The sequence below is a fragment of the Callionymus lyra genome, chromosome 6 (assembly GCF_982586985.1).
Source record: "Callionymus lyra chromosome 6, fCalLyr1.hap1.1, whole genome shotgun sequence".
Classification (NCBI taxonomy): Eukaryota; Metazoa; Chordata; class Actinopteri; order Syngnathiformes; family Callionymidae; genus Callionymus; species Callionymus lyra.
In genome coordinates, this window is record NC_141823.1 from 21,992,525 (window position 1) to 22,016,781 (window position 24,257).

The 24,257-nt window shown below is 37.0% G+C and overlaps 1 protein-coding gene across 1 annotated transcript in view; it reads left to right on the plus strand.

Moving 5' to 3' along the window:
* rhbdl1 (rhomboid, veinlet-like 1 (Drosophila)) overlaps positions 1-24,257 on the plus strand; it is a 41,360-nt gene that overhangs the window by 7,457 nt on the left and 9,646 nt on the right. The window contains exons 2-5 of the mRNA XM_087794250.1: positions 2,010-2,168; positions 10,630-10,854; positions 13,358-13,506; positions 13,580-13,692. Coding sequence (XP_087650376.1) covers positions 2,010-2,168; positions 10,630-10,854; positions 13,358-13,506; positions 13,580-13,692 — 646 coding nt within the window. The remainder of the gene's footprint in view (positions 1-2,009; positions 2,169-10,629; positions 10,855-13,357; positions 13,507-13,579; positions 13,693-24,257) is intronic.

Sequence of the window (24,257 nt, forward strand, 5' to 3'; positions counted from 1 at the left end):
ACAATAACTGGCCACCTGAAGCTGTTTTGTCAGTTAAGCACAGAGGCGTTTAAACGGCAACCTGCAGCAGGAGAGCGTCACTGAGCAGCTCACAAAGGTCACTACGAGCAGCTGCTGGAACTCTTTTGTTCACTCATGCAGGAGCACCAAAGAGTACAGACTTCCATGTCCAGGAAGAGCTTATTCTCTCTGCGGTTCCTGACATGGCCAACAATGATCCACACTGACGCAACATCTGAAAGCCTTTACCCCCCAAGAGGGCCACAAGAGACTGTTGGTTTGCCCCCCAAAATCTGATGAGGCAACGTTAATGTTTAAGTAAAACTGAGAACGGGAAGCAACGAGGGCTCCTCCTAACTGCTCTTTTCGTACCACACTGATTTGCCTTCAGGCATGTTTACAAATACAGCTACAAGTGCGAACGTCGGTGTAACAATAAGCAACGCTGAAAAATGATAGAAAGAATAGTTGGAAATGAGCGGAAATAAATTGGTAACATTTTTTAATAGACATTTTTAAAGTGCATTTACGACTCATAACTGCTTGCTCACTGGCATTAAAATTGATATAATCATGTGGCTGTCCTTACTGAAAAAAATGTGTAAAATGATAAATAAATGGGTGTAAATTGTATTTTAAATGGTGTTTATCATTATGTTAAATTGCCCATGGCCAATCTTTAGTCTCACTACTATAATTGCGGCTGTCTTTCTTCTTTAACTCTGCCTGATAGAAGAAAGACAATCCTGCGGCTTTCTATAACGGATCTGCTCGCTGAATGAAGTTGATCAAAGAGTTTTCTTTAGGCAAATCTTCAACGACCTCGTAAAAAAAAGCGACAACACAAGTGTACGTCACACAGTCTTTATGATGTTCTGGGAAGCATGGTTGTTCTGGCCATACAAAAATACTTGAGCCTACTTTCTTATTCAAAATCTACTTTTTTATGAGCATTTAGAAACTGAAACACCAGCATGTCAGCATTAATATTAACTAATACATGTGAGGAGCAACATAGCCTCCTGGATTTGTAGTCTCAGCATGTAGTTGTCCGCCAAACGTCCATATCCAACTCTTCAATAGTTGATGGGTGAAAACAAAATGAATGAACTGGAGCTTTTTTTCAAGAATGTTATCACATCTTCAACTTTTAAGCAACATTTGTCAAATGTCTTTGTTTAATTGCATCCACAACAAGCATGAGGAAACTCCAACGATATTTATCAACAGCCTCTACCTTACCTTATTTACAATATTTGAATTAGTTATCTTTTTTACATCTTCTTTATGGCAATGGCCATGTTTATATATTTGTGAACCTGGAGTGATTAAAACTACTCTTATTTTGGTTCTCATTGTGAGGGCCTTAAATTTAACATTACTGAGTTTCCTTTTGCCCAGAATTCTAATCTGCAAAATAACATTTTAAGTATGGACTTTACATCGTTGGTGTGAACTTGATAAAGGTCAGGTTTCACTTGAATGAGAAACTGAACGTGGCTGGGAGTTCAATGAAAGCTACTGGCTAACTTTTTTTTAAATGTAGAAAAATGTCATCTTTACTTTCACTTTTCATATTTCTGCCTCATGTAGATGTTGGACTTTTTACAAACCCATGTTTTGTATTTAAATTGGATAACCACAGCTCAACATTAGGACAACTTCTAAATGAATGTGATATAATATTCTTCCACTCCTTATTTCAAAAGAAGGACCACTTCAACCTATCTTAGCTCTGCAGGATAGAAGCACACCTGTTGTCAAGGTAACCACCATGAGCACCTTTCATAGCTGTATCAGATCAGTATCTGCTACTTGCCAGAACACCTTAAAATGTCATCATAGGTTGATGCACAGTTGATATAATACAGGTTGTACGTGGGAAAAACACCAGTGGTATTAGATTTTAAAAAATCAATGAAAAATATTGAAACTCAGATGACGTGATTTTGGAATTGATTCTTAAGTTTCACTGTTTTAATTTTTTGCTTTTTATTTTGTATCAACAGCTGGATCCAGAGAACACCGGTTTTATCCCAGTGGAAAACTTCACCAGCTTGGTGGAGCACCATGAGCTGCAACTGGACCCATCCAAACTGGACATGCTGTTAGCACTGGTCCACAGCAATGAGGAGGGACAGGTCTGCTACCAGGAGCTCATCGAGCTGGTGAGTGAGGACATCTGCCGCCGCATGCGTCATACGTGTTCAGCCGTGTGCGCGCTGATCTGCTGATGTGGAGTAAAAAGTGTGTGTTGTTTACACATAGAAGCATGTGTGAGGCTTCAACAAGGATGTGCAATTGATTTAGACCCTGCTAGCATCCAAAATTGATTTCAGCATTTAACTCCCCAAATAGGAGGATCAATCATCCAAATGATCATGTGCAGTTATCCTGAGAAACCTGCCCACGTGAAAGAAAAAAACATGGCAGTGCAGTTGGTACATCAATGCAGTGAATAGTCTTCGTTGATCAATACCAAGTGCATGATTTAAGATAGATTTTATTGGCTACAATGTGAGGATAACAAAACGGTAAGGTCATTGAAAGCCACAATATTTGAGACAAAGCTCTCTTCAGAAAGCCAGAAATCATTCCCAGGGTGCAACACCTTTTTTTTTTTATTCCCTAAAGTCCATAAGTACCGCAAATCTCTTTAGTTCTGAGAGGTTCATGTTTGAAGAATAAATCAAACTCAGCCTCGGCTCCGACACCATCATAGAGACACTATTAAAATCACCCATCAGCGAAATGCAGATTGCCTTCGATTATTTCGGCTTTGGTCGGAGCAGGCAGTAATCTAAGGTAATATGAGAACGGCCAGCCTTGCCCTCGTATCGACCGCGCGTCTGCATTCAAAGATTCAGCCCGTGCACGCACACCAGCAGATTATAACCACACTGTTGAATACAATTTGCACATCGAGAGAAACCTTCTAGCGTTCTATTATTAATTGATGCAGCAATTAACCCCCTTCCCTCAGTGTCGGTCTCACTTTCTGTCTTTGAGCCGGAGACGCTCACCAAAGCAGACACTCGCAAGTCCTGCCGGTTATGATTTACGTTCTAATTCCAAGAGTAATTGAGTCAGAATATTGTAGGGATTTCTGTTGTGAGCAATATGAGGAGAAGGTCTGCTACAGGAAAAGCTTCTCATATATGCTATGTTATGCAAATTGTACCCAGACTTTTTTTCCTGCTCTGCTTTGACCTTATACATTTCAACCAGCTCTCGATTGGCTCACACAGTCCTGCGGCTCTTTGCTCACAGTTCCCCTTCGTATTGCAGCTCTTCCTCCGCGTTCATCATTCACATGTCTTTATCTCTGACAGATTTATGACCACCACTCCCCAGTGTGTGACAGATGACAGTCATATTATGATTTGGAAAGTTCAGCGCCGCCATTATATTACGGCCATGGCCACGAGTCTGATGTGTGTATCGATGTGTGGTTTGTCTTCAGAGAGCCTGATGGATATTGAGCCTGTGAAGACATTACTGTTGCATTTCTCCATTTTACTCTCATTTACGTTCAGATTCTTTTTTTGTTGTTGGACCATTTCTGTGTTGTTCTACATCATCGTTGAGAAGTTAATAACCCTAATGAGGTGGACCAGGATATCATTTTATAATCTGAGATACTTTATATGAATGATCTCAGTCAGGTGTCCAACTGATCTCTGTTTCTGATCTCTGTGTCTGTGCTGCGAACAAGCACATTAAAGGTCTCTCTGAAGGTCCAAAAAAACTCTTAAAATGTCCCCAGAACCTAAATCTTGATTTTGCACACCGGAGTTTATGCTGGATACACTCTAGAGTTTTTCTTCTGCAGACACAGATCCACACTTTTTTTGACTTCACTATTTTTTTATGACCATGCTTTATCTTTCTTGTCACTTAAAAAGCATATCAATCAGTCTTCATTGATCCAAACACAAACCTTAGATGTTATGAGAGATTAAAAGCTTGTGCTGGTGGGACAACATAGAGTTTCTATCTAAGAGATTTGAACCCTGTTATTTCAGGGTCAAGGTGACCCGGAGGCCTGAAAACAAATGTTTTTAGGGTATCCCTTGCATTGCTTCTGGGTCAAAGTGAACGACGTCTGTGGCTTCCCAGACCCAGAGACAACACAAGGGATACCACAAACACATTTGTTCTTAGGCTTTCGAGACACCTTGACCTTGAGATAGCACAAGTTTTCAAGCAAATTCTCTACAAAGTCCAATGTTTTTAACCAGAATTTCGACAATAGCAGCGAGGTGAAAGAAAATAAATGATATTGTTAATGACAGAAAAACTTTTACATACATAAAAAGTATAAACTGTACAATACACTCAAAAAATATGTATCAAAAAATATATTGTTTTGAAACGGTATTATTAGTGTAAAATAAAGAGAAAAATCCATGTCAAATCACATTTTGTCTTAATATAGTTTGCTCATGCAGTTAAACATATTGAGTTAAAGCATTAAATAGTCAAATAAACCTCCGTCCATTAACACTTGCTGGAGGCAGAAAACGTTTAGGAAAATGCATCAGCATTAGCCGTACATGTTGAAAAGGGACTCAGGAATAGATTGAATCACGTAACAATGTAATGATAACAGGGTGATGCCGGGCTCCCGACAGCAGCTGTGCAGCCACACGTCCATGCTGCCTCTCAGACCTGAGTAGGTGTAAATGTGTTGGAGTCACACCGTCAGACAACAGCTTCTGCGGCGTCTGAGCGCGAACACGGGAATAACGCTGCCTCCGACATCGTTCATGTTCATCTAATCTCTCATGCGGGCTGATCCTAGCCAGAGGACTCCATCAGTTCAGCCAGAGGGGTGAATATGTAACGCTCCGCTAAAACCTCTCCGGGGGAAACTCTACACACTCACATGAATGCACAACCGTGTTCCGACACGAAAACACACTCTTGGGGAGGAAAAGATTTACCGACTACAAACATTTCCATGTATTTTGTGCGACTATATGTGCACTTTTCGTCTCAGGAAAAAATAAGCTTTGTTTTGGCGTGACACATTCTCAACAGATTTGTGATAAAAAAGTCTGCGCACTTCGGGTCTTAAAAAGTAACCCAATTATGTGCCAGCTGTGTATTTGAAGAAGTGTGTCATTGTTTTCCTCCGGGTAATAAATTAGCTAATGTTATTCAGGGATCCAAAATGGCTGCCACGGTTAATTACACAGACAGAGGGTGTATTTTAGTGATTATGACAGGGATAGTTCACGTTCACTTTGCAAAGTTAAGCGTCTATGAGTTCATCAGTGTTAAGAGAACAACTAAATGTAACTTGGATTTCTGTCTTTGGGAATGTCAACAAGTAGTCACTGAAATGATTGATGACTCTTTCTTTTCTGTGACTTCTGCCTGTTAAATGTTGTTCATAATAGTGCGTCCTCGAACTGTCAGATGCCGTCTAAAAATAAACTGCTTTAGTTTGGACGATATTGTTTTGTGCCTAAGGGCACAAAGGGCCATTTTTGTTACTTGGCTAATCTGCTTTACATTCATACGTGGGAGGAACTTGGATGCTTATTGTGGTTTTCAACAACCAAACTGCTTCTGTCGGTTTTATCTCGGTGAAGTGGACTGTTTTTTGTCAATTAAACAAAGGGTATATATACATTAGTCTATATATTCTTATATGTGTTTTACTCTAATAAAGTAAATGCTTTCCAATCCTAATACTAATAATCCAATAGCCAATCGTCGCCCTGTCATATGTGAACTCTGAGAATCCAAAAGCAGCTGGGCTGCTGTAGAAGCAGCATGAGTAGGAGCGACTGTGGTTTAGTGAGCGCTTGAATGTGTCACAAATTACATGATGAACGGTGTGGTGTTCATGTCAGCAGGGCAGCATTAAATTGGGTACGACGAATTTAAATCTCTTACTCGGGGATCTGGCAATTCTAAAGAAGACCTTGTAAAAGGGCAAACGGCTGTAGAAAGCTGTTTTATTAGATATTCAGTATGTCTTGCATGAACATAATTGTCAATTTAATACAGTATATCCTAAAATAAACCCTATACCTCTGTAAGGACGACAGCCTTATAATAAATCCATTCTTTTTTTTATTGTTAACCAACACTGTGGTGGTCGCTGGACGTGGTATGAAACTAAAACTCCACTTTATTCTCTCATATATGATCTGTCCGATGTTTCACCTTCTTGCCAGATATTTTATTTAATTTAAGAACTAGACAAAGACCAGGTCTGATGCTGACGTACAATAATTTATTTCCATCAAAGCACATCCTGTTTCTTCGTGGGTTAAATCGAAACATTTGATGTTGGCCAAACAAAATCTTTATTTACTGCTATTTTTCATTGAAAGAAAAGTGACTCCAGTTTCATTTAATGATGTATTAATTTTGATTAATCACTAATAAATATCATTCATTTGAATATGTTTCAATCAAGTTTAAATTTAAGCAAGGGATTTGATTCAAGAAATAAGACATAATATGCATCACTACAAACAAATGTATACTTTAATGTTTACAAATCTTTCTCTGAACAAACATTTACCCAGAATAAAGTTCAACCTCCTACTAATACATGTTAACGTGTTAATATTGTCGACAAGAAGCTCTGACGGCTTCTGAATCACAATCATTTCACAACATCCCCTTTCTAAATATTTAATATTATATATTTGAACCTCAAAACTAGCTTGGACGTACATGAACGCCCACGAGTGCATAAAGTAGGAGGATTGTTTTTTTTGTGCTTTCTGGCTTGATTGTTGCTGTAAAATGTAAAAAGACCAAGACGTTCTCCCTGTTTATCTTTGCTGTATTATTGGAACTCATCTTAATCAAATAATTGTTCCTCAGTTAGTCTTTCTGTGCTGCAGATGGAAAAATTTCGTGAAAGATTTCAATCAGATGAATCATGTGAGAATGGATTTTTCTGAATTTATGTGTAGCAGTGTTAGTTGGACAGCATTTTTGTTGTTGTTCCATTGTCCTAGCAATACTTTGCAAAGCAGGCGTGGCGTGATTATAGCGGTTGAGTTACCATACATTACAACTAACAGCTACGTTACCAACATTAGTTACAGTATAAGTGTAACATTAGTTACAGACGAAACATTTTAAACACTTTAAATCAAAAGTCGACCTTTACCACTTCACACTTGATGTATTCTGACCAACATTCTCAATACAATTGACCATAAATATGTCTCTTAGTTGTAGTCCAGGGCTTGCGTGACCTTCCTGTGGACACTCCTCACATGGTCCAAAAAGCCAGTGCCAGCTGGGCTCGGCTCCAGCACCCTGAGACACAGGCTTGCAGGAGTTAGCCTTTATTGATTCTCCTTCCATGCAAGAACTTGGTGGTGATCTATCATATTCATTTACCTAAATATTAAAAAAAACACATTTTAACAATTTTAGACAGTAATTCTCTCATTAAAGGAAGCAAAAATAATGAGTAGCTGATGGTATTCGTTCAGTGGTTCTATATTTGAGTCTGAACCCTTTTAAAGGATCTCTTTCTGGCTCTTTGCATCTAAATTATAAACCATCTTTATTGAATGAACATGATGTAAAAACAACCTAAGCACAGTTTACCTGTTCATTTAAAACATCAGCCAACTGAGGAATTTCACCATGTTACAGTAACATTTTATTTTTTTGACCATAGATGGAGAAACACGTTTCTAAAATCTGAAGTGTCCTGTTTTAACTCCACAGCAATCTCAGCCTTGATTTGATTCTCTGCTCAGTCTGCATTGTGTCCTTGTCTTTTCTTGCTGGCTCTTTCAATGCGTGTGACAGTTTTTTGTACTGTAATTAACTTAACAAAAGATGGAACACATTTGGAATATGTTGGCTCAACAAAGAGAGTTTAATTAAAAACCCCAGTGAATATTGTACCTTATTGAAAACATTCCAAAAGAAGGGAAACGCAGGTTATTCCTGAACAATGTCGACACAATTATTCAACTCTAGCTTTTATTTATCTTAACTTGTTGATTCCCAAATATTAACTTAAGCAAAAAACACAATACATTTTAAAAATAAATATTTTTCTCACTCTTTCTTCTTCTGTTTTTATACGTTTCATGACGCCTGAGTCTCTGAGGTTTGATCCGTTCGAATAAACATCCAAGCTTTTACTCGAGAGCCACAAGCCCAGATTGACACAATTTTGTTTATCAGTCAAAAACAGACTCAAACATCAGAATTACTTTGTTTACACTGGGAATTTGAATACTTCAGGAGAAGCTGGCATTTTTGACAAATAAATAAACTTGACAAGTTAAATATTTTCCTCCTTCTCTGAAGAGTTTATGTACAAAACATCAACAAGGTATCCGTCGGGATTCTGGAATAAAATTATTTCACGTACCTGAAACAAACATTAGACTGGAATATATCAGAAAATAAACGAAGGATTTTCTTATTATTGTTCCAACATAGAATCTCCCTCTAAAACTGAATCATGGATCAACAATCTGCTCCCTGTTGTGTCCTCCATTAGCAGCCAGTGCACTTTCAGCAGGACTCTGTTAGATTATGTGTAGCCCACAGTCATGAAGGGTTGTGATCCATGGAGCATGGAGTCCTCCACAAACGGTGTTATTATGAAATGGTTTTCTTTTATAACTGAGAACAGCAGTTCATCTGACTGTGATGAAGAAAAAGATCATGTGTTGACTTAAAGTGGTTGTACAGTCCTTATGCATAACTTAATATAATGATTAATAGTCATTCTCAAAAAATATGTTGACTGTAATCTGGTCCTCTTAACACTGGAAAAATTCTAGATATACAATAAATTGCACTATATAACGTTCTTATTACTTAAAACAATGTCTCAGCTTTTTTTTTCATCCTTCTTCTGCTCTCTGTACACATTACACAAGGTCCATGAGTCTTCTAAAGTCAACTCTTGATCATTTCTCACCAGTATAGGCATCAGTGGCAGCTGCTCATTTGTTTTCTGGTCATTTATTATTATTTATATTATCATTATTCATATTATTATCATCATTATTGTTGTTTTTATCCTTTTTCATGTGTTTCTGAATTCAACTTTTTATGTTGCTTTTTATGTGTCCACATTAACTGACATTAATTATTAATGTCACATTTACTCTTCTAGTCACTTTATGCACTGTGTTTTTTATGTTTATTATTGAGGTTTAAGGATATTTGGTTATCGTGCGTTTCCCATTGCTGTATAAACACGATAAAGACTCTTCATGAACCATGAATATTTTCAATGTTTTCCCTCACCTGTCTTATTTTTTCCTTCTAACTTTCTAAATTTGGTTTACATAATAAGTTGGTTATTTGTGTTTTAAATTTACAAAAGTGTCATGAGTAATTATTTAGCCTTTTTATTCAGATTTATTTTATTGATAATTATGTGAAAATCCCATTCATAAAATATTTCATTTTCAATTTGCTGCATCCTGCTTCTGTTTTCCGACAAATAATCTCGAAAACTAGAATACTATAAATTATGATTTTATTCATAAACAACATTATTAATACTTGTTAGAGCCTTTATTTGCCTCAGGGTTACTTCATTTATTATAGAGGAGTGTTAGACAGGAGTAAAACTACGCTTTGGTTACTGTTAATTATTCTTTAAATTCATAAAAAAGTTACACTTGTTTTTCGTTGAATATTAGAAGAATATTAGATCTGTTGAATGAAGTTTTCCTACTGAAAACTAAAAGCAGGAGTAAGGGGTTCAATTTAAGGTTGTTGTTGTTTTTTACTTTAGTTCTAATTGAATATAAATACATTTGTTTTTATTTTACTTGTTTGTTTGTATCCAGAATTTATTTATAGTTGATTCCCTTAGAAACCAAACCACAGTGTCTAGTACTTACAGATACATTTTTTTAATATAGATATAGATAGATAGATAGATAGATAGATAGATAGATAGATAGATAGATAGATAGATAGATAGATAGATAGATAGATAGATAGATAGATAGATAGATAGATAGATAGATAGATAGATAGATAGATAGATAGATAGATAGATAGATAGATAGATAGATAGATAGCTAGATAGATAGATGCAGTGTGATGCACTGCAGTGTGATATAAATATACAAGGATGGTGGTTAAATAATGACAGATGTATGACAGGTTTTTCAAAATGGATGAGCTCAAATCTTGCTGTCTCCACATCTGCTACTGGTTTATTTAGGTTTTAACATTCTTTATTAAATACTTCATTGTCGTAAGTAAAAAAAAACAACATTTAATTTTCTTAAAAATGTGCAACTTTTTAAACAGATCACAATTCTATTAAAATATCTGTATCAGTTTTTCTCACAGTTTATTCCAAAAATAAATTATATTAAAAAAAGATTGTTCCTAATGTAAATCAACCAAACTTTGCCCCCCATGCCTTCCACTGCCAACTGGACTCTTTTCACTCTCATATAAGTATCATTTTCTATATTTACAGTCATCATTTCATTCATATATTATGTTTAAAGCGATGCCAAACCTTATCAATCCCTCAATCACTCATTTATTGTCTTGTATTTGGGTTATTTGAACATAAAATCCTGACCATAAACCACGTCACAGCTTGTATAAAGTGTATAATAGAAACATTTTTGTCCTCCCCAGATGAGCAGCAAACGCTCCAGCAGCTTCCGTCGAGCTATCGCCAATGGCCGACGCACCCTGCAGAGAGAGATCCTGCTGGACGAAACAGGGCTGGGCTTGTATAAGCGCTTCGTCCGCTATGTGGCCTACGAGATCCTGCCATGTGAGACGGACCGGCGCTGGTACTTCCACCAGAATCGCCTTTGCCCACCGCCTGTCTTCATCGCCATTGTTACCATAGTCCAGGTAAGACCAGACTGGATGTTGTTGAAGGAGTCGCTGAATATAACACAGTTAAGAATATTTGGAGTTTTTTAAAGTTATTAAAGTAAACAAATTCTTTGCAACAGTCACCTTAAGTTCAGATACAATTGTATGATCTAAACAATTAAATAAACATTTTGAACATATGAAATATTACCATATTATGACTAAGATATATTAAATTACTTGAGAATACTTAATAATGATAACGATAATGATAATAATGAATGACTTAAGGCTAATTTTTAAGGAAATTAAATCAATATTATATCCAAGTGAAGTTCACCATATTTTTTTGTCCAAAAATACAATGTTGTTTTGGTTTGTTCAGTGCACTGACAGGTAGTAGAGTTAGAAAAGTCCGAGTTGAAGATGAACCAGTTAATTTGATGTGTTGAGGACGGACAGAAATATTAAAGGGTCAGTTCATGTGGAAAAGTTCCGAGGCAAAGGAGGCCAGACTTTACCAGCGTGACAGGTGACAGAGACAAGGGACACAAGAAGAAGAATGTTTGTAATAAAAGTATCGGGTACAAGAAGAGGAGCAATACTTTTTTGGGTTCATGGTTGTTCTAAATAAAGACCTGACGAGGATTGGAGTGATGAGGAAGGGAGGTCAAAATAAGTTACGGTGGAGGAAGACAAAGTAGATGAAAATACTCTCTGATGGAACTGGGTCTATGACTATTCAAATATTTCGGCCCTAGCTAGAGACATTGAAAGTCAGACTACGTTTTGCATCAATCTGTATGTAACTTTAAAAATGCATCCATGCTGGGATGGTATGTTTTACAAACTACAATCCAGACCTTAAAGAGCACACATTTGTACAGCAAAAATACTGATGTAAGTAAGTAAGTAAGTATTTTTTTATTTGTATAGCGCTTTTCCAGACCAGGGTCACAAAGCGCTTAAACAATCAAAACAATATTCAATAAAGTATATATTTTAAAGATCAAGATAAAACTGATAACACAACAGGAGTTCCATAAAATCAAGGAAAAGCCTGAACAAATAGAAACGTCTTAAGATGTCCCCAAAATGTGGTCAGATTCTTAGAAGGTTACACATTCATAAACATGAATATAAGGCTTTATTGGCATCACATATTACCAATGTGAAAACATGAGAAGTAAGATTTTATTGATTTATATAAAAAATCTATTTTCATATTGACAGCTAATCACGGTAGTGAACAGTGAAGCGATGCATGTCGCGGTTCTAATTCAACACGGTTATTTCTGACAACTTGGGAAAAGAGCCCTCGGGCTACATGAGGAAGTGTAAATTGAATGAGAATTGGCTTTTCAAACAACATTTTTCTTCCTGTCTAAAAGCGGTTCCTGGCAATGAGTACAAGGCCGAGTGTTTTTGTGCCGGATTTCTTTTTCTAAAACCACATGATGGGATTCAAGGAAAGTTTCCTAGTGAACCAAATATAAAGTTTATTTTATGTTAAAATAAACATTTGGGTAAAATCTTCCCTATTACCTATGTAACTGATTTCAGTTTTAACATATTGTTGTGTTGGTCTTAAATTAAATGTTAAAATATAATTTAAAAATCGTATTAAACCCTAAATTAACTTGCCTGAACCTTCAAAGTAAACCTGAGTTCATTTGTACAAAACAGAATAATAAGCATATACTGACTTCAAATACTGATTGCAAAATCTATGAAAATGATCACATTTTGCTTCATTATAATTCATATCATAATTACTGACTGATCACAGCAGCTTATTTCTGTGCTTGTTTTTGTGGTTGTGATTATAAAAAACAACTGATCCAATATAATGTTGTCAAAGAGGAAAAAAATCATGTTTTTAGAAGCAATGAGGTGCTAAAAACTAGCTTTACGTTTCATACTCTAAACTCTTCAAAGCTGTGGTACTAATCCGTAACACCAGTTCCCCTTTTCTCCTGGCACACTTGGAACATTCTCCCTCGTCTTTCATGTCATTTTCACTGAGCTGCAAACATTTTAGCAGCCTCGAGCTCAGCTGTAGATCCAAACTGTAATACCTTTTCTCTGAGCTTCTTTTCATCCTAAAAAAGCAGGCGTGACAAGCAACGCAATAATGACCTATCACATTCAATTAAAAGAAAACCTTCACAGGAGATAATGCCACCAAAATAACCCTCAGCTTCTGAACAAAACTTAATCATTTCCCCGGACGATCATCTTTATGGGAGGGAAGCGCAGCCAAGTGCTCTTATAAAAGAGGACAATGGGCTGTAATTACACTGAGTGTGTGATAATATTCATTTTAATTCACATAGACAAAGAGTCATTATTCTGTAAGAAAGAAAGAACCCTAATGGAATTGAACCAGATGGGTTACTGTCCAGCAGACGGTTAGTGTCTCCACTGCTTTGATTTAATGTCATTCGTGGAAGAAAAATGGTCTGTAATCGCAGCATGATTTTGTTTTCAATTCAGCACGTGACAGCCTGACCGATCTTCTTCTTCTTCTTCTTCGCAGATTATTGTTTTCATGTGTTACGGCATCATGCTGAACAAGTGGGTGCTGCAGACATATCAGCCCGACTTCATGAAGAGCCCCCTGGTGTACCACCCTGGACACCGAGCACAAGTGTGGCGCTTCTTCAGCTACATGTTCATGCATGTGGGGTACGTGCGATCACCCTCAAAAATATCTGCAGTGCTCTTTTCAACATCCCGTTTTCTCTTGTGTTTTCTGTAGTTTGGAGCAGCTTGGCTTCAACGCTTTATTACAGCTGATGATTGGCGTCCCGCTGGAGATGGTTCATGGCGTCTTACGAATAAGTCTGTTGTATATGGCGGGAGTGCTGGCTGGTGAGTGGCATTCTTTTCAGTATTCTTCATTAGTGATTAAAGACCGCTTTTTTTATCTTGAATTTGACATTTTAATTACGACAATAGCTGCGGCAACAATTGAGACAGACTTTTTCATCTCTAAAAGCTCTTAGCTAGTAGCTCTTTATTATTAAGGAATAAATGTTCGCTGTATCAGCCTCACGATTCTTAGACTAAGAGACTCTACCGTAATGATTTAAAGACGCATCATGCATACATCCCTTTCTGTGTACGGTAATGCTCTTTAAATATCTTATGCTACCATTTAACAACACAGACATTTTAGACAAGCCGATATACAATATTTACAAATAGTTTATTTTTATTTTTATTTTTTTTCTTCAGGTGCTCCCTGTATTCCTAAAATGACGGTTACTACAATGTTACAGTGTAATAAAATGGGATGTTGTTTTTCCATTCGTGAAAATAATGATTTATATTGGTTATATGATTTAATGCGATTTTATTTATTGATTTGTTACTTATTTTGCCCAACGTCTTGCCTTTTCTTGAGACCTGTGTATAATCAAATCTATTAATTTTTCCGCTATAAAAGAATAAATGTGTTTTTTGTCATCCACATTGTTTTATAATATTGTCACCAGCCAACGATTAATTTGAAATGACTCAAGTTGCATGTTTAATTTGTGACTATTGACCGTTATTATTCCTGATAAATAAGTTTGAGTTCCTTTACCTTATTCTAATTCTTTAGCTTTAGCTTTTTTTCCGTTCCATTAACAACAAACTAATCAGAATGTAGTTCAAAGTAATGAGAATATCAATGTGTCAAATCTCTGTCTGTAAAATACTTAGTCAAAGTTTAAGGTGAGTTATTTTACATGTAGACATGTCCCTAGAAATGATGAGTGAAGCTTGAAGACTTCCAACACGTCTTATCAATCTATATGGACCCAAAGAGTCTCGCAGGATGAAAAATGTTCATTGAGACTCTCAGTAATGAGCCGCTCTAAAGGCCACTCAGCCGTTTTGTACACAATTTAAAAACCATCGGCATCTGACAAACCATAAAAATAAACATCTAGCAGGAGACACACAACCGGATGTATGGCTGATTTATTTATGAATATATTCTGTAGTTTATGATACTACTTTGATACTCGTATTAAGTTCAAGTTTTAGTACTGTTATTATTAGATGTAGCCTGTTAAATACATCTGATTACAGAATTATGAAGTACGGGTGTGTTTGGTGTCAGTGTGAGTCGTTAATGAAAATTTTCAACACAATAAATGCGTATAAGTTCTTTAAATTTAGCTCACGACAAAAAACAAATCACCCAGACTGCTTTTGACTTCTGTTTAGCTCCGTATCGCGTGGATTTGACAGAGTTTACGCCCTCAACCTAAATGTTTGTCACAGTAAAGGACACAGTGGCCTTTTTTTTTATTTGTTGCAGTGTTGACCTTAAGTTTTCATCTACACTGAAATGAATTGCTTTAAAGGTTTTGGAAAGTCTTGATGACTTTTATTTGAGTAACATGCCGTCATTTTTATCCAACAACTTTCATTATTTTTCCATGACTGGATATTAAGCTTTTCCCTTCCTCATGACTAAACTTTCAAACTTCAGATTTGTGCAAAGCCGCTCCAACCCTCGCATAACAAAAGGAGAGAGTTAATGGTTTTCAAAACCTTAGCAAAAATCCGAAACACATATTCAGGACTCATGAATTATTTTTGCTTTGATTTATTTGAGCAAAAATGACAGAGTTGGGGCGCAGAAGTGAGCAGGGGACCGAGGCAAAGTGATGGCTCAACTAATGCAGGCTTTCTCTCTGGGGCATCGGCTTGAGTGCAGTTTGAGATGCTGTTTGGTGATTGGAGCCACTGCCGCAACCAAAAATAGAATAAATAGTTAGAAGTGCAGCGTGAAATTTGTACCCTAGATCCCAGCAGCCGGGCACATTTGAACTTTAATGCACGTCTTTGATAGTAATGATTAATATTTCATCATCCGGCACTAGTTGCTTGTTACTTCATTGGACTTTCATCTGGATGAAACTGGCACACGTTTCAAACTGACACTTTGGTCACGAGAAAAGAGATATAGTCACAGCTGAACAGTCTGTGATCACTGTGTCATACTGAGGGTTTTGATGTAGCGAAGGCAGAAACAGTTGGATAACTCCTACATGAGCATCACGATATAGCGCCACCTCAGGATCAATCTTGATTTTAAGACCACGTCCAAATGTTGTCGCTGCATTGATGCCTGGGAATATCAGCACAAATTACTTGTGACAACTTATATTATCTAAATAAACATTAGATTAAAGAAAATACAAACAGGGTATAGTGGGTTGATGTGTGATTCAATAAATCATTGTTTTCTTTGTGTTGAATTAACATCTAAATATCCTGTTAATTGCAAACTTTTACATTTATTGTCTACTCTCATTAAGTGTAATTCTAGTTTAAGGAAGGAGTGCCATAGAGATATTCTGTAGACTTCATTTGATGTCTATGTTTTTTATGAGTATTGGTCTGGCAATGGTCTTTGTACAATGTCAGATGATTAAGTAATAAATATCATCAAATCGAATGTTGTCATTTTCATAGGCAAAGGGCAACTTATGTGACTCTCCTGACTCACTCACATGTTTCAAAAGTCTTTCTCTCCAAGATGCAGTAAGTCTCTCATCATGACCATGTTTTGAACTTATTACTTTATAAAGTTCTCCCCTGTCTGAAATGTTGGCGAACAAGAGGTTACGAGAGCAGGGTTCATTATGACGTGATAATGGTATTCACTCCTCCTAATCACACCCCACTTTGTTTGTAAAATGAGTCCCTTGGACGTGGAGACTTCCGGGGTGATGACACGCGGTGACAAACATCAGTGCTTGACCAATCACAGCAGGGTGTGGTTATTGTAAACAAGATTTAATCTCTAGAAAGATTAAGTGTTTTTAAATTGAAAAGAGAGTTTTGTACAAACAGACAAATACTGATGATACAATAGAGTCCAACATCTATTTAAGAGACACTTAAATCAACACATTAGTTGCACTTTTGGTTTAAGCACTTTGTGACCCTGGTCTGTGAAAGGAATTGTTCAAATAAAACCTACTTACTTTTAAGCATTTTTAAGAAATATAGAATTAGATAAAGTGCTCCAGATCAACAGTGAAACAAAGCAAACAATCTGAAACTTAAAATTATATATAAATCAAAGTTAGCTCAAAGATGGCAAAAAAAACTGCTGAAAGACTCTCTAGCCATTTTCTGAGTCTGAACAAAGATTTACCTCTGGTACCTCTGGTAAATCCCTGGCCAGTGGATTCTGTTGTTTTTTTTACATACTTTGGGACTGTGAGGAAATGATAAATATTGCTTGAGAAAAATTATGTTCACACATAAATTTTGGTTGAGTTTGCTCTTAGGTCCCATTCACTTTACACTTTCTGAAGAAAGAGTAAATGTAAGTCACTTTTTTGTTATTCAAGCTTGCCCAAGTTAAGATGCTTACATTCTCCTCTTCATGCTAAATCTTAGGAAACCCTAGTTTGAGTTCTTTCACAAGTGCCAAAACACGATGCTGTTCCCGTGCTGAGCTCCATGACTCTTCACCTCTGCTGAGACGATCCAGATCATCTGCTTTACAGCAGCTCACAGTCTCCATTCCCAACATAGTTGACTGTGGTTTCTTCCAGCTCTCTGCTTCTTTACTTTCTTACAGTAACTTAGCATCTGGTTCATAGTTTTTCTATGTATTTTCAATCAAAAGACAAATAATTTCAAAATGCTTTGGGATTTCAAGTCAACAAATGTACCAAGACACTGATTCTGTTTTTCGGTGGTTTTTGTGGGGGTGATCGTGGGAAGAATGTCTGAGGTTTCCTGACTTGAAAATTGCATCAGCTCTTTATGTAAGATGTCACTCACTTCTGGCCTTATTTGCCCACAATTTATGATACACACATTCCCCACTTGATAAACTTCATCATTTCTTAACCAGTTTACAGCTCATATTAATATAAATGACAATCCTTTTCAACAGGGGGTCCATTTTCTTCTACTTCCTTTTGGTTTTTAGCCATTTGTTTGAAGATAAAGCAAATTTTCATTTTATTTTCAATTTTCTTTGACTCAAAACTAAGAAGCCTGAAGCCTGTTGTACCGTACGAGTGGGTTTGTGATGTTTGCTTTTCAGTCCAGTCTGTACAAGTGGTTGTCATTCCTTAAAAATGACTTGAAGAGGTGCATGTTTTCTTTAATTCTTCAGCAGTTGATTAATGTCGTTTTCTGAGATCAGACGTGCGGCCGAGTCATCTCTCTTCCTCGACTCAGGCCGCTCTGTTGTCACTCCTAATTTAGTCTGATGATGGTTTCTGTCTTCCCTCGCGCTCGTGCGATCTCCAAAAAATGAGCAGATCCCCTACAGGCTTTGACTGTGTATCTGTTCCCCGTTCAGTTATGTAACTGATGCACCATTATTTACTATTATTGTTCAGCAAACATGATAACATCTGTCAGTGATTGAACTTTACTTATAAAAATCTGCTATTTTCAGTTCAAATTGAGGATGTTTTTATTGAATGAATATGTGGTGTACCAACATATGAAAATCCATATATTTATTTAGTTAAAGTTTAGTCATTCACACAATAACACAAAGTTTGTTTTCACTTCAAATGGTGAATTGTTATGACCGCAAAACTGCTCACACAGACCCTAATTACTTCTGCAAAGGAGTTTATGGATCTGTCGGTGTCTGTTAGCAAAATAACTAAAAAAGTTGTTGAATGTATTCAGGTTTAATTATACCTATATTATATATAATTCCTTTTGGTAGCATTAAGTAGTTTCATTTAGATTTGAATGGTTTTGCCATTAACTTGTATAATCGCTAGTGCTGTTAAGAACTAGAGTAACAGAATACTTTTTATTAATGCAGCCTACAATTCAAGGTTTCTTTATTTGTGCCTGAATGTCTGAGAATATTAAAATACACAACAAGAAAACAAACTTAGTGTACAAGGTACACTTATCAACAGGCAATTAAATAAATCAACTTTAATCTAATCCTGGAAGTGGCAGCTGTTGGTAGTGCTGGTCGTGGGTAAGGCTTTGCATTGTTTTTGTCTATTATTACATCTTTTCTCTGTCTTTTCTGGCCATACAATTCTTCAATAATGAAAGCCTTTGGCAGAAGTATGCACAGATTCGGTGTTTTTATAAGTCAAGAAACATATTAAGACATTTTTATTTTTGCTTTTTTGTTTTGATTGTTTAAGCGCTTTGTGACCCTGGTCTGGAAAAGCGCTCTACAGATATAATTTACTCACTTACTTACTGCTTAATTTATTAAATATTTTGAGATTGGTTTTACATTGGGAGGGTGTTTTGTCATCTATCACTTAACTGTACAGTAAAACAATTGACATTTTAAAACACTATTTCTTCAATTCTGATACTTGAAGATACATTTTCCGAACTCCTCCGTTTCTCTGTTTTCACCCAGTGCTCTTTTGAATAATAGAAACATATATAACGATGTACCGAGAATGATACAGTCCATTTAGACGTGAGCACATGTTGTCGAGCCCAGGGAAAGATAAGGAATAAAATAAAAGTGAGCGGTGAATGTAAGGACGGAGCGGAACAAGTCGTCTCACTGTGCGGCCTCATTAAGCAGTTCATGGAGTTCTTGGCCTTTTTTAGGGGGAGGGAGTCGAGATGAAGTGTCGACGCCACACCTTCACACCACAACAGCATCACTAACTAAGAGAGAGGCAGACGAGAAGACTCGGGGGGGAGGAGGGTGGGACGGAAGCAAGAGTTGCTGGTGATTTGAGGTTGAGAGATTTTCAGTCATTTTTGTATGTGTAGATTTTTGTTTTGGCTTTTAATGCAAGGTCAGCTATCTACACACCATCTCTGGCTACAGGGCATGTTCATCTGTGGTACCTTCACTGTTTCTCATGTACGCCCCTCGACTGAGCGCTAAAGGGGGGGTAGGGTGACCTTGGTGTGATGAAGAGGCTGCCAGTATAATTATCATAATTCCTAACTCTAGCATTCCTCCAGTGTTTGACACTCTTCCGGGGCGACACCGACACTCACTCCATCTACACCAGAGGTGACGTGTTCCAGGCAGGTTTTGGAATCTTTGCAACATTAAGCCAGTTCTTCAACTTTGGATAGTGTATCTGGAAGAACTGTGTCCACCATTATGATATTTAAAAAGATTCTTAGTTCATGTCATGAAACCAACTGGATGTGGTTGAATTTTCTCTTTCAGATCCCTAATTAAGATAACATTTTTAATTATACTAATCTTGTTATCAACTGCTTTTTCAGGTTGTGCCTTTTTAAATCTAGAAATAACCAACCAATTAGAGAAGAGCTGAGAGGGGATGGTGCAGTTTTACATTTATAGTTCTAAACACACCAGAAATATCTAATGATTGGACTTTTGATAAAAGTTAATTTTCAGTTAATTTTGGTCTATTCATAGACAAAAATAATAGATATGTGTTTTTGTCTCCTGCCCTATCAAACCCTGCAAACCCATTTATAGAACCTTTAAAAAATATTATATTTTCCTTTTATAGGAGCATTAAAACTAACTTAAACACTTCCTACCAGTTTGTATTTAAATCCATTATCCTGAGCTGCTGATGATAATAATATTTGAACACACATATTCTAAAATGAGCTGTTAATGTGTTTGGATAACTGGTTTACTGGTTTTATTTACCAGCAATAATTAATTGTTTTACCCTTATACCTATTCAATAAGGGTGGTACAAAGATAAATTGAACAGCTCAGTGATTAATATTGACTATATCCTGATCAATAATCAAGTTCTTCATACCTTGTCTGGTTTGTTTTCTTAGCTTTTGGCAGTTTTATGACTAATTTATATATTATTTGTAACAAAAATGATAATTGAACATTTTTTATTGGTAGAATAAAATAACAGACATATGCCTCTAGTCTATTTCTGCCTTTGTTCCAGGGATTATCTGATTTCAGTTTCCATTTGTGATGTTGTATTAGAGGCTCCAATTTTCTGGGGTTGCAAGGTTTCAGAGACGACACCGTCATTAATAAACTCCTCCCCTCATGTTGACCAGATCTGACTGAAGAGTCTTGAGTAATCTCTCCATCTGGTCCCGAATCTGCCCTGTTTTCATCTCCCACCAGCTGTACTACAAACCTCTGTGGTCTGACTTGCATATGGGCTTCTGGCTCTCGCTCTAATGATGTACTTTGTCAACAATGTACTCGTCTTAGTAAAGTGAAAGTACCAATATTTAGTACCCAAAATGATCATCTTAACGCTGTGTTTCCTTACTAAGTAAGCGAGTAATTTGAACGGACAAGCAGTGCCGTTGCTCAGCCGCGTGCACAGTGACCGGTCTTTTTTATTCACCAGCGCTCTTCTCATTTGTTTGTTGTATACATTTGATTAGGCGTCTCCGCGCTTTATTAGCCCACTGTGGAAGCCTGCTACTGCCAAAGTGCTGACAACAGCAGGATCTTCTGCTGGGCCACAAGATTTAATGCATACGGAAGCGATGTGTCAGACGAAGGAGGGTGCCCACGAGCAGAACTTGATACACAGCGTTCCGGCAGGCTTAAATTTATACTACTGTTCGTTTTTTTTTTTAACTTATTTGATGGTACGGCCATTATTGCATCTCATTGGTTAACACTGTCATTGGCTTCATCTAAAAATGCGCTTTTATCACCACTGACGTTCTATTTAGTTATTTCACTTTTTGGATAGGTGGGATTTTAGTTAGTAGTTCCTGACTTGTGGAGTAAACCCACCGGCTTCATACAAATATCTCTGTATTCTGACCCAAAAATCCTTCAATTTTTACGGTATAATAGCTTAACTTTTTGTGTGAAAAATAGATTTTGTTGACTGTTCGCTTGTCAGCAAAAGCTGAAGCTACCCTGCAACTACTCATTAAACAGAGCTTTCTCTTCCTAGAAGTAACCATCATTTTTTTCTGCTCTGAATTCTATTTGTATTTATCTCCAGGAATTCTGTTTATATTCATTGTTTATTTATTTGTAAAGGGAATGCTAAGTGATGAGTGCAGCCCCAGCCGCCAGCTACCCCGGAACACTGGAAATGAACAACATGAATTTAAACAGCTCATTACCTCAAGATTAATTTTTTAAATCATTAATTATAATATATATATTTTTTTAATTTCTTGACTTGCAGTGGATTGATATTATTCTCAAGATTCATCGGCTTAGGAATTTATTTATATTTTTGCATTTTATTTTGAATTTCTTGACTTTCACAGTAAATTGAAATATTTTTAATCATTGTATTTCATGTTTTGTCTGCAGTTTATATTGAGAATTCTTTATAAAATACAACCCATCAGGAGTTTGCTATTAGCCATAATATGTCACACCATAATTACACTCGTTGATATCTTCAAACACAAAGTTTTGTCCTTAATAATTACATTATTTTTCTATCCTTTCACCTAAGCACGTTTATCGTCAACTATTTTGGCTCATCGGCCAATCACAAAGGTCACAGCATATTTGTGGCCCCCAAAGAAAACGATTTACATGAAATATGTTCGTAATGAAGAGACTCTTTTTTCCTTTGATTTTCTGGAGCTCCTGTTGTGTTATCAGTTTTATCTTGCCCTTTAAAGTATATACTTTATTGAGTATTGTTTTGATTGTTTAAGCGCTTTGTGAACCTGGTCTGGAAAAGCGCTATATAAATATAAATTACTTACTTACTTACTTACTCTTTTAAACATGTTGTTTCGATGAACATGATGTCAATTTCCTAGCTTCGTTGAAGCTAATATCTCTCAACCGGTGCATCTGGGAGCAAAGTAATTGGTCTGAAGCTTGGTCCCACCACAAAAGCTGGAAAACAGTCTGGATTGTCAGGTTTTAAATCGTGCAGGAACATCATGTGCTCTTTTTTAGGAGTTTGTTTTTTTGATGTGCAGCTGAAGAGACGATGCCTGAGGCGATGTCAGTCTCCCGCCTCCTGTCAGCTTACCATTCCTGGTCTCCTCTTTATCCTGAAAAAGACTGTTAAATACGGCGCTGACCCATAGCTTAAGGGACGCCTGAAGTCACAGTAATGGTGCAGTTAAGTTTGACTGAGAGGCTGCGAGCTCTGCCGAGGATTATATGCGGGCGGATGAAGTGTTGCCTTGAGTGTGCGTCTGACCCGTTCTGCAACACAAACTACTTCATTCTCACCACTGCACGACTCGTCGGCGTGTTGTGTGTCACGAATGGACCCGGCGCGGTTTTAAAGTGTCGTAAATGGTGGTTGGCGGCGATGAATAATTAGTGCGTTACATGAACTGTGTCAGCATCCTGCTCAAATAATGGCACACCTCATGTCTCAGTCCTCGCTTGGTGCGACAATCCTAAATCTTAAATCCCCTTAAGCGCCAGAATCCAGTTGGCAGGCCTGTTTAATATGCACCATGTATTTGTGCACCGCAAACCCACAGTCATCACCGTCATCTCTTTTCTGGGGTCTTGGGCAAATCTTTAAAATCTCCATAAACTGCAAATCTGACTTCACCATCAGAGCGGTGGACATTATTATTATATGACAGGAAATGTCATCTGCTGTTCAATTTTTTGGGTTTTGTCAACCAACAACAGCTGATATTGCTGATCAGATCGCCTCACACTGATGATCGCCCATTCATTTCCGGTTATCAGGGTCATAGGGTTTCTGAAGACTATCCCCAGCTGCTCAGGGCGAGAGGCGGGGGACACCCTGTCACAGGGAAAAAGAGATAAAAAACTAACACTCACAATGACTAGCTAAAGAAATAGATCAATGTCCTCAATCAATTTTTTCGGGCCTGTGGGAGGTAACCAGAGTGCCTTTGCACAGGGGAAACATAGAAAGTACACACACCTCAAACTGGAAGCATACCTGAGGACACCTTTAAAAATGTCTTAATCCAGTAAAAGTAAAAAGGAAACTGACCTTACAAAAGCCTTTTTTATTGTTTCCTAAATAACACAACTGTGGTGGCAGGACTGGAGACCCTTCAGTTTTCACAACAGTTTGCAATTAAGGTTTCATTTTTTTTAAATATTTATAGATATTGTCAGTCTTATCTAGTGCTGCTTTAAAAACTACATCACCAGTGTTCTAGCAAAGTGTGTCTAGCAACCCTAAAACAATTTGTCGAGTAATATCAACACATTTTGTCAAGTTTTTTCTTTACATAACTATGTTTTCTGACTCGAGCTGGATGGACGAGCTAACGGCTAATGGGAAATCCTTGACTACAGAGCTACAGAACACCATCAAAATCTCATCATCCATTGTTTGTAGTAATATAAAATGTCCTTAAGTCAAAACACATTTTCTCACAATACAAGTTTGATCAAGCTTTTATTTATTTCCTAACAGAATGAGTCAAAATATTATTATTGTTCATAGAGACAATAATGGAAATGTTGGGTTTTTCTATTACTTCTACTGACTTTTCCCCTTCGGGTCAGAGCGCATATGCTGAAACAGTCGTTCTATATTACATAT